Source organism: Phasianus colchicus, chromosome 19 (genome assembly GCF_987193195.1).
Source record: "Phasianus colchicus chromosome 19, bPhaCol1.hap1.1, whole genome shotgun sequence".
Classification (NCBI taxonomy): Eukaryota; Metazoa; Chordata; class Aves; order Galliformes; family Phasianidae; genus Phasianus; species Phasianus colchicus.
In genome coordinates this window covers 10,334,971-10,349,039 of record NC_143454.1, presented here as the reverse complement: position 1 = coordinate 10,349,039, position 14,069 = coordinate 10,334,971, and the positions used below count along the sequence as shown (strand labels likewise).

Below are 14,069 nucleotides of genomic sequence, written 5' to 3'. Positions count from 1 at the left end.
GAGCTGACCGCGTCCTGCTGAGCCGAACCCATCACTGTGCCCCGGGGACGGCAGCCTGGGATGGGCAGCAGGCAGTTGGGTGTGAGGGTTTCTTCCCAGCAGGATGAGCCAAAGGCCAAAAAGGGGTACAAAGCTCTTTGCTTTTAGTAAAAAAAAAAAAGAAGAAAAAAGAAAACAGCCTTTGCGCACCCATTTCAGACATAGGAGCGGGCGCAGGGGCGAGGAGAACCCAGCGCAGCGGAGCAGCTCAGAACAGGAGGGGGAGAGGAACCAACCCGGCAGCACCGAAAGGGGCACCGAAAGGAACAGCCACGTCCTGCATCCCGCATCACACATCCTGCATCCTACTGACCTTCCACCAACAGAAGCATGGAGCACTTTCCCCCACCCCGTGCCACGCAGCCCAGCAGCCCACGCCCCAGCGCTCCACGACGCACAACTCGCTGCCGAGGACAAGGTGAGCGATGGCTGTACTTCTGAGCTGAGGAATGGATGGGTGGTGATGGGGGGGGGGTATCGAGCATTTCTCCTCCCCTTCTTTAAAAAAAAAAAAAAAAAAAAAAAGGAAAAAATAAAAGGAAAAAAGAAAGGAAAAAAAAAAAGAAAAAAAAAAGCTACAATCGCATAGACTAACCTCAGGAATATCAAAAAAAGGAGCCCGATAGTTTTCTCTTTTTTTAAGTAGGTCGCCACAGACCTATCGTTTACAGTATAACGAATGCGATTATTTCCTTCATAAATTTTAAATACAAGCAGAATAAAAATCACATTTTTTTCAGGCAACAGTAGCAGTTCAGTAGGTAAGTGGCTTGATCACATTTTTGTTTTGTATTAGTAATGCATGCAAGCAGCTTTAGTATTACAGATCCCTTATAGGTCACAAAACGGTTGCTCTCTCTATAAAGTCCCTCCATAAGTGCCATCCTGTCTTCTCACCGGAGTTTCGGGCCGGCTGGAGGGGCCCGAGCCCTGCTCAAAAGGTTGGGGAGTGCTTTGGGTATCCGATGCCATGGCATCCGTGGCAGCCGCCTCCTGTATGACAGAGCCGGCGCCCTCGGCATCCTCGCTCTGTTCGAAGGACTGGCTGGATCCATTGCTCAGATCGACGCTCACTGTGTTAGTTCTCAATGCTACTATAGTTCCTGAATCGCTCCTCCTTTCTGCATAGATTTGCTGCTCAAAGACCTGAGCAGAGCTGGGCTGGAATTCGGGATCCAGAGGGACGCTGTTTGTGCTGGAGCCCATCACGGTGCGGTACATCTCCATCCCCTCGGGCAGCATGGATTTGATCTTCGGGAGCCAACGCTTGCGGACCCGGCGGGCGTTGGTGCACATATCAGCTGCTATGACATTCATCTCGCTTTCCTTAAAGCTTGGGGCAAAATTCTGACAATACACTGCAAAGACAGGGATACACAGCACTGAGGGAGGGCGGGCAGCAGCGCCAGGCCCCAATGCAGGGCTCAGTGCAGCCCAGTGCTTGGATGGGGGTCAGAGCTCCCTGCCACACTGAGAACAGCACTGCCAAGGGGTGGGCAGATGGGGGGCATGGGAGGGGGCTGGAGGAGGGGGCTGGAGAGGGACCGAGCCCTGGGACAGTGGGTTCCCAACCACCAGGCCCAGCTGCCAGCCGGGGAGGCACCCAGCAAAGGATCCACCAACAGCTCTGATGTTACAGAGCAAAACCTGTGATGAGCAATGAGCAACTATAGCTCGTGCACTGGATATTTCCCTGTGAAACGCCTGAAAAATCATCCGATGCCCTGATACACAACAGCAAAGTTCAGCTGGGGCACTGCTGGCCTGGCCAGAGCTGTGGGAGCACTGCACCCAGGCAGCAGTCCCTGCAGTGCTTCTGTCTCTGTGTACTGAACATTCGCCGCTCCATTCCTCTCTGCAGAGCTCAGTGTGATATTTACAGTCAGTAAATATGCCATACAGACTCCAGCGGGGTGACAGAACCCTTCCTCTCCACCATGCACCAAGAGCAGGTGGGATGGGCTGCATGGTGCCAAAGGCAGCTCCCTACTGAGGGTCAGCAGCCAAACCCCCCGGGCCTTGGCCTCAGACAGCCCAGGGCATGAAAGCCAGGGCAGTGAGACCCAGTCCAGCAGTATCCAGCACTGAGTGCTGCCAAAAGCCATCATTTTGATTTCCTTCTTAGAGCACCCCATAATTAACTGCGAAATTGATGTTTTAAAACACAGCGAAACAGTCAAGTAGCGATGACGCTTCCTATTAAGATGCTGCCAAACAAAAAATTAAATTCAGACCAAAAAACCGACATCATAAAATCAATTTCCCTGTCACCTAATTTCACCATAACATTTCCCCCTCTAGCACAACAGAGACGGCCTTCCCTGCTAAGGTTCTGGCTTTGCTCTCAGCATGCAGTCCCACCCCAGCAGCAGCAAACCCCTCTCCTTACGTTTCACGGCGTTCAGGACTCTGCTGTCCAGAGGTTTCCTGCTGGGGTCGCTTGTGGAGGAGCGGATTCCGGTTCCACAGCTGTTGGCAAGGGTGTTCCTGCAGGAGAGGCAGAGCAAGACCTTCACACCGGGCACCCACGGCCCTTTGGGGCACACAGTGCCTTCAGTGCAGGGAGGGGCACCGAGACGGAGGTCTTAAGGCAAGGAATTGGAAATTGTTCAGGTTCAGGCATTGCTGGGAAATGGCACAGAAGTGTGGCAGACCCAGAGGGTGACACATTCACGCATCATCTGCCGGCACGCTTAGAACACCAGCAAATGCTTTGGGTCCCTTGGGGAGCAGGACGTACCGATCGAAGAACGTGGCCAGGAGACGCCTCAGGAGGACTTTGTGTTTGACACCAGCACATAAGTGGCAATTCATCAGCTGCCCCCGCGTGATGTAAACACCTGAGCCTGGAAGAGAGGGAGAACTGGGGGTGAGGATGGGCCGTGCTGTGCTGCAGGGCAGGGCGAGAGCCCAGCAATGCCTGTCTGTGCAGGATGGTCTGCAGGAGCCAAACAAGAGCATTTTATTTTTCCACCCTGCAAAGACACACAGAACACGTGGTACTGTATATACAACTGGACTGTTTGTTCTCTCTGAAGGAAGAAAAGCCCAAAGTGATTGGCTTTTCCTGTCCTTGAGTGAAAGAGTGGAGAATATAACTAAAACGAGAGCAAAATCCCCATCTAGCACAGAAAGAAGGACACCCTTTGCTCTCAAGATATACAAACACCTACTGGAGAAACAGAATCCCTCCTAGGTTTGAAGGACAGTGCCCAGAGCCCAGATTTCATGGACAAAAGCAGTTGGAAATGTGTGAGTGCTGCTCTGGATGTCACAGCAGCTCTGCACACTGCGTCCGCCCATCGGATTTACTGCCACCGTCGCAAGGCCAGCTTAAGGCTGTGCAGACAGAGCTGCTGAAGTTTGCAGAATCCACGGTGGCAGGAAAGCCTGAGACAAAGGGAAAAGCTCGGGGGGGTTCCCAGAGGCGCGTGCTGAAGGATGCGGGGCAGCAATCAATGGGCTGCGGTGCGATGGCACGGGATGAACCAGCAGAGGGAATGCTGAGTGCTGCCACGGGCAGTTCTGCTTCAGCAGAGGGAAAACAGCCCAGGCAGCTGCTGCTGGGTACAGACATTCATCTTTTTTTCCAGATGGAAAAATGTAAATGAAGCCGAGGTGCCCCCAGCTCGCAGCGTGCACCGTGGAAATAACCGCACCGCTTCGTGTTTGTAAGAGGTCTCACTCAAAATGTAAACGGGCACAAAATGAATATTCCTGATCCCATGTAACTACGGCTCCTGCCTGCCAGCACAGACCTGACCAGTGCTACCAGCCCCTCTGCAAAGCACAGCCACAATCCTGCTCCGACCCAGAGACAATCAGGCTCAGATGAAGGAGCGCAGAGTGGGACGGCCACGTCCTTCAGCAGGGCACTGCATGGGTCACTTCACCCAAATGCAGTGACCCGGTGGGGGGAAGCAGCTCATGCTGTGTCATGGGGCACTGCAGCATGGAGGAAAGTGCAGCAGCCCACAGCTCGTGGGGCTGGAATCTGGGCACTGCAGCCATGCAATGGTCTCTGCAATACAGACCCATGGCAGCAGCTCAAGGGCTCCGTTCTGCACCCAGCAGGGCCATAACCCAGCACTGGGGGGCAGCCGGGTCCCCACTGACTGCTTGTTTCCAGCCACTCTGAAAATAAAGATGGGGGAAAGGTCCATGCAAACCCCATTCGTTCTCTTCCTCCCAACCTGGCAGCTTGAAACACCCCCAATTTTTGGATGGGTTTTTCAAAGCTTGCTCACCGGCACCAATTTCACTTCCGTTGCTTTATAAATCTTTCAGTCTGATGAATTATTATTATTTTTTTTATTTAAAAAAAAAAAAAAAGATCTGTGCATCTAAATCAAAATACAATTGCCATGCAAGCCCACACCAATCAGGAAGAACACAAGCTGCAGAATTCAATTAAAATGCTAAATTAATTCAATTGAATAAATCCTGTTAATGACACATTTTTCTATCAGCAAATTAAAGGAAACTCAGAATTTTTTTTTTTTTTTTTTTTTAAAGATGATTGGTGATGAATAATCCAGAAAGACAAAGCAAGGGCACGCGCGGCTCCCGCAGCGGCACAAGAGGAAGAACACAAGAGGAAGAGGACAGTAGCAGAGTTTTCCAGCAGTTCCCAAGCCAAGAGCTGCTGCCCCTCATTACCTGCGACGAGCTCCAGCTTCTCCCCAGGGTCCCCCTCGGAGTAGAGCTTCGGGTGGCAGCGGTAACCAATCTGGCTGATGAGACTGGCTGGGAGGGCAACCAGATCCCGGCGGATGAGGACACAGGAGCGGTTCTCCAGCGGGATCTGCTCCGGCTTTTCTTGTGCAACTTAAAAATTAAAAGGGAAAAAGATTAAGGCAGTGCACGGGGGAGGTGCGGTGTCACCAGGAGGATGCGTTGCAGCTTCTCCAGGAAGGCCCTGGATGGAAGCAGTGCAGCCCGCAGAGGGGCTTGGTGCCACGGAAGGCTCCTGCACCCAGCGATGCTCTGCCTGCCTCCAGCTCCTTGGTGTGGGCAGGCAGCTCTCCACACCTGCCCCACACCTGCAAATGGGATGTGCATGGAGAGGTGACTTCCCCTGGCATCCATAAAGTGGGCTGGCAACCCAACAGTGGGCTCCAAAACAGGCAACAGATCACCCAAATTCCATAATGCCTCCTTTGGTACCCGAACTGCTTCTCCTGCTGAAGTCACATTTCCCCTCTCCACGTACAACAGCCCCATCTGCAGACCCATTCAGAGGGCAGTGGCGCACCAAACAGCCCTGCAGTGCATGGGGCCGACTGGCTGCACCATCAACAGCACTTTGCTGCATGATTTGGGACCACCACAATGCTGCTTCCAGGTTTGCACCTTTCTCCAGCACAGCAGAGCTGTGCTCAGTGTGCAGGCAGGAACAGAAGGGACTGCCACAATTCTGCTGCACCCCAAAAATAGTGGGCAGCACACAGCTGGCTGAGCACAGTGCAAACACACCCAAAGCCAACATTCACCCACAGCTTTCTGTGCTCCCAACAGCCCCGAAGCAGCAGCTGGCAGGCAGGGGTGCAGCACAGAGCTGGTGCTCACTGTGCTACCTGTGCATGACGGGCTTTGTAGACCTCAGCCACCCCTTAACAAAGCTCTGCACATGCCGTGTCTGCCTGCAGCAATGCCTGGCCACGTCCTTGTGCAAGCAGTGCAGCAGCCAGCCCCTGCAGCAGGTGGGACAGACAGACACCCTTCTACCACTGCTCATACACTAATTTCCCATTGAAAAACACATCTGGGGCAATCCGCTAATACACTTCGGTCACATCTGTCTTGCTGTCTACCAACTCCTCCTTACACATGGGCACAGCTCATTTTTGGGATCAGCCTCGATCCGACACGAGCACAAACTCGGTGCCACCAACAAGCCCTGGGAGGTGCAGGACTGCACCCAGCAGACGGCCGGCACGGCACAGAACAGTTATGTAAAGATGCAGAGCACAAGGGACACTTTGCTCCCATGTTCTCAAAGAAAGCAACTCTGTTTGGCCACTGTGCTCGGAAGAACAGGACAGTATTCGCTGCTAATTAATGTGGATCTTCAGAGGGCAGCAGCTCCTTCCAACGCGAACAATGCCGGGCATTGTTTGGGGCAGCTCTGCCTGGACCGAGCCCACCCCGGCCAGGGGAGCAGGAAGCACTGCAGAGGAAGCAGAGAGAGCTGCACGCCAGGCACGGATTTCATTTTGCATCTGCAACTTGTGAGGATGCAGCAGAGAGCACTGCAGTGGGAAGCGCCCGGGCGCAGAGCTGCAATGGGAAGCCACAAGTCACGAGCCCACGGCTACAAAATCACCTCCATCTGCTCTGTGCCAACGCACGGATCATTTTCACCTTCTCTCCTGAGAAGTTCCTTTCCAAACAGCTTTATCCCATTAGCTTACATCCTGCAGGCCGTGGGCTCACCCCACCGCAGCATCCCCTGGCACAGCACAGCACAGCCCTGCCTGTGCTGGTTTACATTGCACAAACGGGACATGTATAACAACGTGCTGGAATGCAGAGATTTGATTTGTGACCTATTTATACAGGGAGGTAATCTGGAATTAGTATAGGAAAAATATTACCGCTTTATAAATACCCCTATCTTGCCTCGCTGCAGACCTCAGCCAGGAGTGAAACATCTGCCAGCCTAAAATTAAACATCTGTGCTTTACGGGAGGGAAACCGCCATGAGTTTAATGCCTAAAAAGGGCAGCAGTGCCTGACCCAGGGCACGGGGTGTGTGCACACACAGCCCCCATGGAAAACCAGGGGGAACTAAGGCCTTACAGTCCTAAAAGACATCCCGATCCCTCGCAGGTGACATCCTCCTGCCCAGCCCCACTGCTTGCTCCACTCCTGCTGGCTGCGGATGGCAGCAGGTCAGGGCTGCTCACTGCAGATCCCGGGCTGCTCCGTGCCCTCCTTCCTCACTGTCAGGAATCAGAGGCCAGGAGAGAAAACTATTCTCTCAGCTAATTACCACAACTCTTCCATAATGGCTATTTTAGATGAATTTTTAATGACAGGCGCTCCTGTCAGTGCGGGATTTCATAACTTCCAAGCCCAGCCTTTTGCCATCCTGGAGCTCGGCTGCATCCAGATCTCCCCCACCCCTAAAAAAAAAAAAAAAAAAAGCAATGACAGGCAGAGGGGTCGGAGCCTCACCTCACACAACCCCACTGCTTCCCATCAGCATCAGCGTGCTGCAGGTGCAAGCAGTGAGCCGGGAGCAGCGCGCAGAGCAGCGCATCTGCACGTCCTGCTGCAGCCCACTTCAGAGCGGGCCCACGGCGCTGTAATTAGGGATAAAAATACTTTGGCTTTTGTTGAACATCTCCTCGAGTTGAGCGTTTCTCCGATCAGATGTTAGGAACCTCATTGAGCCTCAGCAGCTCCACATCCGGAGCAATGGATGGAATCGGGCACTTCGCTGCGGCGCTGCCACCGCGGTGCTCCAGGTGTGCACCTGTCCTCGAGCTCCTCTGCAGCTCCTTCCCCGCATCCCAGGGATTTTCCTCAGGTTCACACTGCAGATTCTCAGCGCTAAGCAAGGCTGCGTCCCGCTCCTCTCCTCCCAGCAAAGCCCTTTTTGCCAAGGTCACAGTGCACATCTCACAGCCCGGGTGCTGGGATCGCTTCCGAACGTAGGATAGGGCTGGATGTGGGCAAACAAGCACGAATTCGGGGCTCAGCACTAAGCTCTGGGCAACGCTGCCATTGGGGCCAACCCAGCACTGCCGGGTGGGGGCAAAGCATAGAAAAATGGGGGGAGGAAAAAAAAGAAATGCCTGAAATCCAGGGCTCGATGTGCCGCGCTCTCCTTCGCTTTGTTTTTGTTTTTGCAAACGGGGCTCCTGGAAACCCTGGCAATCTGTTTGAAGCGGCTGCCCCATCCCCCCAACCTTTGTGAGGCTGCAGGAGCTCCATGCCAGCAGTGGGATTAGCCGGCTCGCTCTCTTCCATCTCACAGTTTTATTATTCTGCACCTTTTGAGGGTACGGTTTATCCTGAGTAATTAAAACACACTTAGCTCTACAAGTCCCGACTATAATGGAATAGCTTAGGTTTTATTTTTTTTAATCTCTTTTTTTGTGTGCCCCGTTTTCCAGGAAGCCCGGTACCAGAGCTGGCTTCATTAAAACAGGAAACTCCCTCAAAACGTGCGGCTGCGGAACAGAGATTTTAGCAAAAATTGAGGGCAATGCAGCCCTGCATGGGGCACAGCTTCATCCTAACAGCTCCCATAGAGAGCAGCACAGCCTCCCTCTCCCGTGACACCCCGCTGCACACACACCAAAGGGCTCAGGGATGCCCAGGGATGCTCCCAGGCCTCGGAGCATCGCTCAGAGCTGCTTGGCACAGCATTCACCCTGCCCCAGGCTCCCAGCAGCCTGCAGGATGGGTTTTGTTCTGCTGCTCTCTATGCACTGGCCCCACGACGGCGAAAGGCAAACACGGCACACAAGGCTATAATCCCATTTCTCTGAAGAATAATGCTCCAAGCGCTCAGCGCTGAGGACAAGCCCATATTACTCGCTGCGTGCTCTACAGTGAGAAAACACAAAACAAAATAAAAACAAACCCGGCGTGGAGGAAAGCAGCCTGAATTCAGCTCAGCTTGAGGGCAGGCTGCTGGCACAGCCCTGTGCACGCACAGAGCCTGCCCCGACCCCTGGCACTGCAGCGGGGACACAGCGGAGAGGTTAGAGGGTCCTTCACTAGGCAAACATTTCTGACAGCAGGTGGAACAGCATCACCGCTGCGAGGAGTCATGGATGTGGATGCTTCCATACAGTAATAAAATGGTACCAGTGGGACTCGAAGCGCTTTTCCCTGCTTGACTCCAGTGCACCAGGCGGGCCTGGCAGAGGAGTGGCTGTCAGTGCAGGTAGGTGGATAGCAGTCCTCCTGTGCTCCTTCCCACAGCTGTTCCCATCGAACATCTATGGGGGTGATTTACGTGATGACGTTTGGAAAAAGGGACACAAGCATGTTGCACCGCATGTTTCAAAAGGCTGGGATGAGGGGAAGGAGCCTCACACCTCACAGAGCCCAGAAGGTGACCCACGGCACCGCAGGACACGTGACACACTTGGAGGTGGCCACTGCCCTCGGGATGTCCCAGCGCCAGACTGTCTGCAAACCAGCAAAGCCACAGAGCCACCAGCTCACCAACCAGCCCCAACCCAGCGCAGAAGGACCGAGCAAAGCCTCATGGAGAGGGGAGAACCAAAGGACAGAGCGCGCTCCTTACCAGAATAGCCTCCCGAGGACTTGATGTACATCTGCCCGTACTGCTCCTCCACCATGGTGTCGTACGCCTCGTCGTCCTCCTCATCCTCCTCGTTGTGGTAGGACGTGGGGCTGTCAGTGGTGGGGATGCTGCTGGCGCCGGGGCTGGTGCGCTCCCCCTGCGAGTACTGCACCTGCTGCACGGTGGGCAGGAGGGAGGCCAGGTTGGGCACCCCATAGTAGGAGACACGTGACAGCTTCAGCGGGCCGGCAGCAGGACCTGCTCCTGCAGGGCCATCACGTGCGCCCGGCTCCAGGGGCCGCTTGGCAGGCAGGCCCGGCACGGCGGCCGGCGGCAGCTCCAGGCTCTCGTGCTTGACCCGGGTGAGGAGCGGGATGGGCATGGAGGGGGACATGACGTAGGGTGCAGAGGCTGACTGCAGCTGGTTGCAGGGGCTCTGCGGCTCTGAGGAGGGGTCTTCGATCATGGCGGTCTGAGAGTCACAGTGGGGCGAGCTCACCTTGAACATCAAGTCTGTCCCCTTCTCCACGATGTGCTGGATCTGCAGGAAGCCCGCCGTGTACATCACCACCAGCTGCTCGCTGGCTGCCATGGTGAGCTTGCCGGTGTAGCAAAACGAGAGGATCTGCTGGAAGCAAGCGGGGGGCACCGTCCCTGGCAGCTCAAAGGCATTTTTGCTGTTCCCGCTGAACAAGTCTCGGAAGTAGAGGCTGCTGGCAGCCAGCACGGCACGGTGTGCCTTGAAGGCCTGGCCCTTCACCACGATGGAGACATCGCAGTACAGCCCCAGCAGGCGCTGCTCGTTCAGGCAGCCCAGCACGGTGTTCCCAAAGTTGGGAATCTCTATGTGCAACATCTGCGACATGGCTCAGGATCCGCCGGAGCTCCTCAGGCATTCAATGCAGGGGTATCCAAAGTAGGGCACATCTGAAAAAGGGAGAAGGCAGGGAGAGAAGAACAGTGTTTTCAGACAGCTCGGAGGCACACGGTAACGCCGAAGGCTCCAAGCCGTGGTTGGAGCCAACGCAGCAAAGCAGTGCCTTATAAAATCGCTTATCGACGCTCTTAAACAACGCTCATGGAGGATAGCGAGGGATGTTTGAGTTTTGGAACATTTCCTTAAAGTTGCGGTCTGTTTAAATAAACCCCACTGATTTATTCCCCCGGGGGTTTACTTTATACAGCAAAATGTGACCCATAATGGGAGAAGAGAGCACAGCAAAGCGCACAGAGAGCAGACAGACCTTGGGCAGCGTTATATAAGGAGCACCACCACCACCGCCGGCTACACTGAAACTATAGAAAAGACATTTAGAAAGCAAAGTGCCATTTCGCCCGAGATAAAGGCAGGATTCCGTCAGTGCTCCCATCTCAAAGCACTTTCTAAAGCAACCTTCATGTCTGCACCAGAAAGAGGAAGCATTTCAACAGTTAAACCCTTTCTCAACAGAATGAGCCCCGAACAAAACACTGCTTATCATCTCACACACTGCGGCACGCTGGGTGCTGCCAGGGCGCAGACCCCACAGCACAGCCCAGGGTGGGGGGCCCGGCCCGGCCCAGCCCAGGGCAGCCCCCACCTGCAGCACCTCGGGGCTGCTCACATCCTCAATAAATGTGATGGGAGCGTGGAGCCGGTGCGCAAAGCTGAGATGGTCAGCATCAGTGCCTCCTGTGCACCACAACTCCGGCAAAGCAAAGCACTGCGCATTCAGCAGCTCACAGCCAGAGCCCAGGACCCCCCCCCACCCCCCCAGGGCTCCATGCAGCAGTCCGGCAGATAAAAAACAACTGAAAATCCCAATTGCCATCAATGCTGCTGAGTACAGACTGTGGTTAAGGAGGACTGAAAGCTCCGGAGAACATCACTTTAAACAACAACAACAAAAAAACCCCAAACTGAAGTTAATCTGAGAAAGACTGAGGAAAAAAAAAAAAAAAAATCTGCTCTGAAAAGAAAATAACCCACAAAGAGCTGCTCTGTTCCCAGTGCTGGGGGGAAAAAAAAAAAAAAAAAAAACAACAACAAAAAAAAAACCAAGCCAACAAAAAGTCCTATCCGCAAGGCCACGGGGTAACAGGAAGAAAAGGGAACGCTCGGAGCCAATTTCATCCTATCTGCACGGTTCAATAAAACCCTTCCGAGCGAGGAAGTTGGCGGCCCCCCCGCCAGCAGGGCACGTACCTTCCAGCCGGGTCCGGGGGTCCCCTGCCCTCCTCTCACCCCGCACTGCGCGGGGACGCCGAGCGCTCGGGGGAGGAAAGCAGTGCGGAGCCCTTCGCTTCTATCTGCTGGAGCTCAAGCTCTTACCAAGTCAAATCTCCACGGCAGTGCATAGCATCTAAATGAATAGGCCGGATGCAGATTAACATTCAGGCTGCTCTCTGCGATGAATAGAGCCCTTTGATTAGGGACCTGAAGTAAATGCCAGTTTCAAACCGAAGCTTTAAAAACAGAGAAATATCAGTGCCAGAGGAATGCTCTCAGTGTTGGTACAAGACAGACTTTTGATGAGTCACTGCAATGCAAACAAAGATGGCAGAAATACTGTACTGTATGCTGATGAAATGCTTAGTGGTGCCACGGCAACTGAGACAGGTTTTAAATTTATAGTGCAGTTTTGCATATGAATTACGCTGTAAACTGCCTCCCCTGCCATCTAGTACATCCAGAGTGTCAAAGCATTTAAACTATTCCAAACAGTCTGCAGCGCTGGCACTGCTGCTGGTGACTCCTCAGGCTGGGGAAGGGGCGGTGAGCCCAGCATCCCACAGCCAGCATTCCCACACTGAGCCCAGCATCCTGCATCCCTATATCCTGTACCTCAGCATCCCCACGCTGAGCCCCATACTGAGCCCAGCATCCCCACGCTGAGCCCCATACTGAACCACAGCAATCTGCACCCCAGCATCTCCACACTGAGCCCAGCATCCTGCAGCCAGCATCCCCACACTCAGCCACAGCAACCTGCACCCCAACAACCCCACCCCAGCACCCTACCATCCCCACACTGAGCCCCCAGCATCCCACATCCCAGTATCCCCACTCTCAGCCCCACACTGAGCCCCAGCACCCCACACCCCAGCATCCCTACAACGAGCCCCAGCATCCTGCAGCCCAATGCCCCACATGGCAGCACCCCGAGCCCATTATCCCACACCGAGTCCCTGCACCCAGGCACCCCACACCACCCCAGTGCCACCACCCCAAAAGGACAGGCTGGAGTGCCCGGGCCAGTGTGAAATAAAGGTGCTCTGTGGGCAACCACAGGCATGATCCACCTCCCTCCCACCCCCCCTCCCATAACATACAAGAAAGCCTTTCAAATGCAGGAAAAATGTTTACCCCTTGGGGAAAGCTTCTTTCAGTCTGTGGCTGAATCCACTAAAAGCAAATCCATTTGCTTAAGTAATGAAATCCTAGTCACATTGTCTCCTGGATTCAGATTTTAAATTACCTTCGCGTTTATTGAGCATGTTTGGTGCTATTTTCTGGGAAAGAGGGTGGGGCCTTACTTTGCTTACTTATCTCTCTACCCAGAGCGTTTTTATTTCGATTACTGCTCTAGGATTTGTTTCCATGGCCCTGCTCAGATGGTCGCAGGCAGGGAAAAAGTAGGAGATTAAAGGCCACGGCACTCTTAGACAAGGATGGGAAGGGGAGAATGGACACGGGCTGCAGAGCTCCTGCTCAACACCTGCCCATTTATGCACACACGACTCCACTTCTCCTGCCCTGCTGCCCATTTGGTGCATTAAGTTCTGCCCCAGCGTCTGCATGGGGCGTTAAGTTGCACTCTGGGGAACAGCGGGGTCAGAACTGGTAGAACAGACAGGAATTGTTCACACTGCTTAGAATTCGCTCTACAAACAACCACGTCCCAAAAAGTCACCAAAACCGAGCCGGTTTCTGGATATGCTACCCAAGAATGCAGGCAAATCCCAGCGAGCTTTTGAAAGCCCAAATGACCCCGAGAGGAGCCCAGGGCTGCTGTTTTGTTTCCTCCTCTTTTCCATCATCTCCCTGTGGCAGGACTATTGGTAGCCAAATAAATAGGGCCAAGGCAGTCCTAAAGCCAAGCAGAACCTGTTCCCCATCGGACCTCCCATCCCCACAGCCAACAGCCACAAGTCAGCACCATGACCAGGCAGTGGATGCAACACGAGAGATAATGTCTAACTTCAAAAACTCCTCTTTTTTTTCCCCTCCTTTTTTGGGGGGGCAAAACAGCACCAAACTGACTGGGAGCACCACTCCCACCAAACAAGCCAACACGAAACCTCAGGCAAAACCCAATTCAATCCAAACACCCCCTGAGTGTTTAAGAATTATGCAAGGTATGTGACAACCGAAGCAAGACATCGCTTTGTTTTCCAATGGAAGCCTCTTATCTGAGCTCTGACACAGGCCAGGAGAAACGGTCCATCTCTGCACCGTCCTGTGAAGTCACAGCCTTTGTCACAAGGAGCTCATCAACATTTCAGCTGCCGCACGGTGCAGTGCTGTGAGCTCCCAGGTTCTGTGCAGGATCGCTCGGTCCTGAAGAATTTCTCTTCTCTAAGGCCTGAGAGGTCGGGGTGAGCCAACGGCAAAGAGAAAGGCATCGATCCGGAATCTGATGCCGGCATCAGAGCTCCCATAGGAGTAATCAGAAATAATTAGATAATTCATTTAAATAGTCTTTTCCTTAGCCAGCCTACAATGAGATCTGGAGATTTCACCACCACCACCAACAAAAAAAGCTCAAAGAGCCCACAAAAG

At 53.7% G+C, this 14,069-nt stretch overlaps 1 protein-coding gene across 6 annotated transcripts in view; it reads right to left on the bottom strand.

The window, feature by feature from the left end:
* Positions 1-643: 643 nt before the first annotated feature.
* NACC2 (NACC family member 2) overlaps positions 644-14,069 on the bottom strand; it is a 41,278-nt gene continuing 27,852 nt past the window's right edge. For 3 of the 6 annotated variants that reach the window (XM_090121028.1, XM_090121031.1, XM_090121030.1), the window contains exons 2-6: positions 9,308-10,234; positions 4,699-4,866; positions 2,780-2,885; positions 2,429-2,526; positions 644-1,397 (exon numbers count right to left, since the gene is read on the bottom strand). In XM_090121028.1, the coding sequence (XP_089977154.1) occupies positions 898-1,397; positions 2,429-2,526; positions 2,780-2,885; positions 4,699-4,866; positions 9,308-10,172 (1,737 nt within the window). In that variant the 5' untranslated portion in view covers positions 10,173-10,234 and the 3' untranslated portion in view covers positions 644-897. Of the gene's footprint in view, positions 1,398-2,428; positions 2,527-2,779; positions 2,886-4,698; positions 4,867-9,307; positions 10,235-11,492; positions 12,570-13,657; positions 13,809-14,069 lie in introns of those variants that run through there. The other 3 variants (XM_090121027.1, XM_090121026.1, XM_031601880.2) reach the window with 3 other exon arrangements.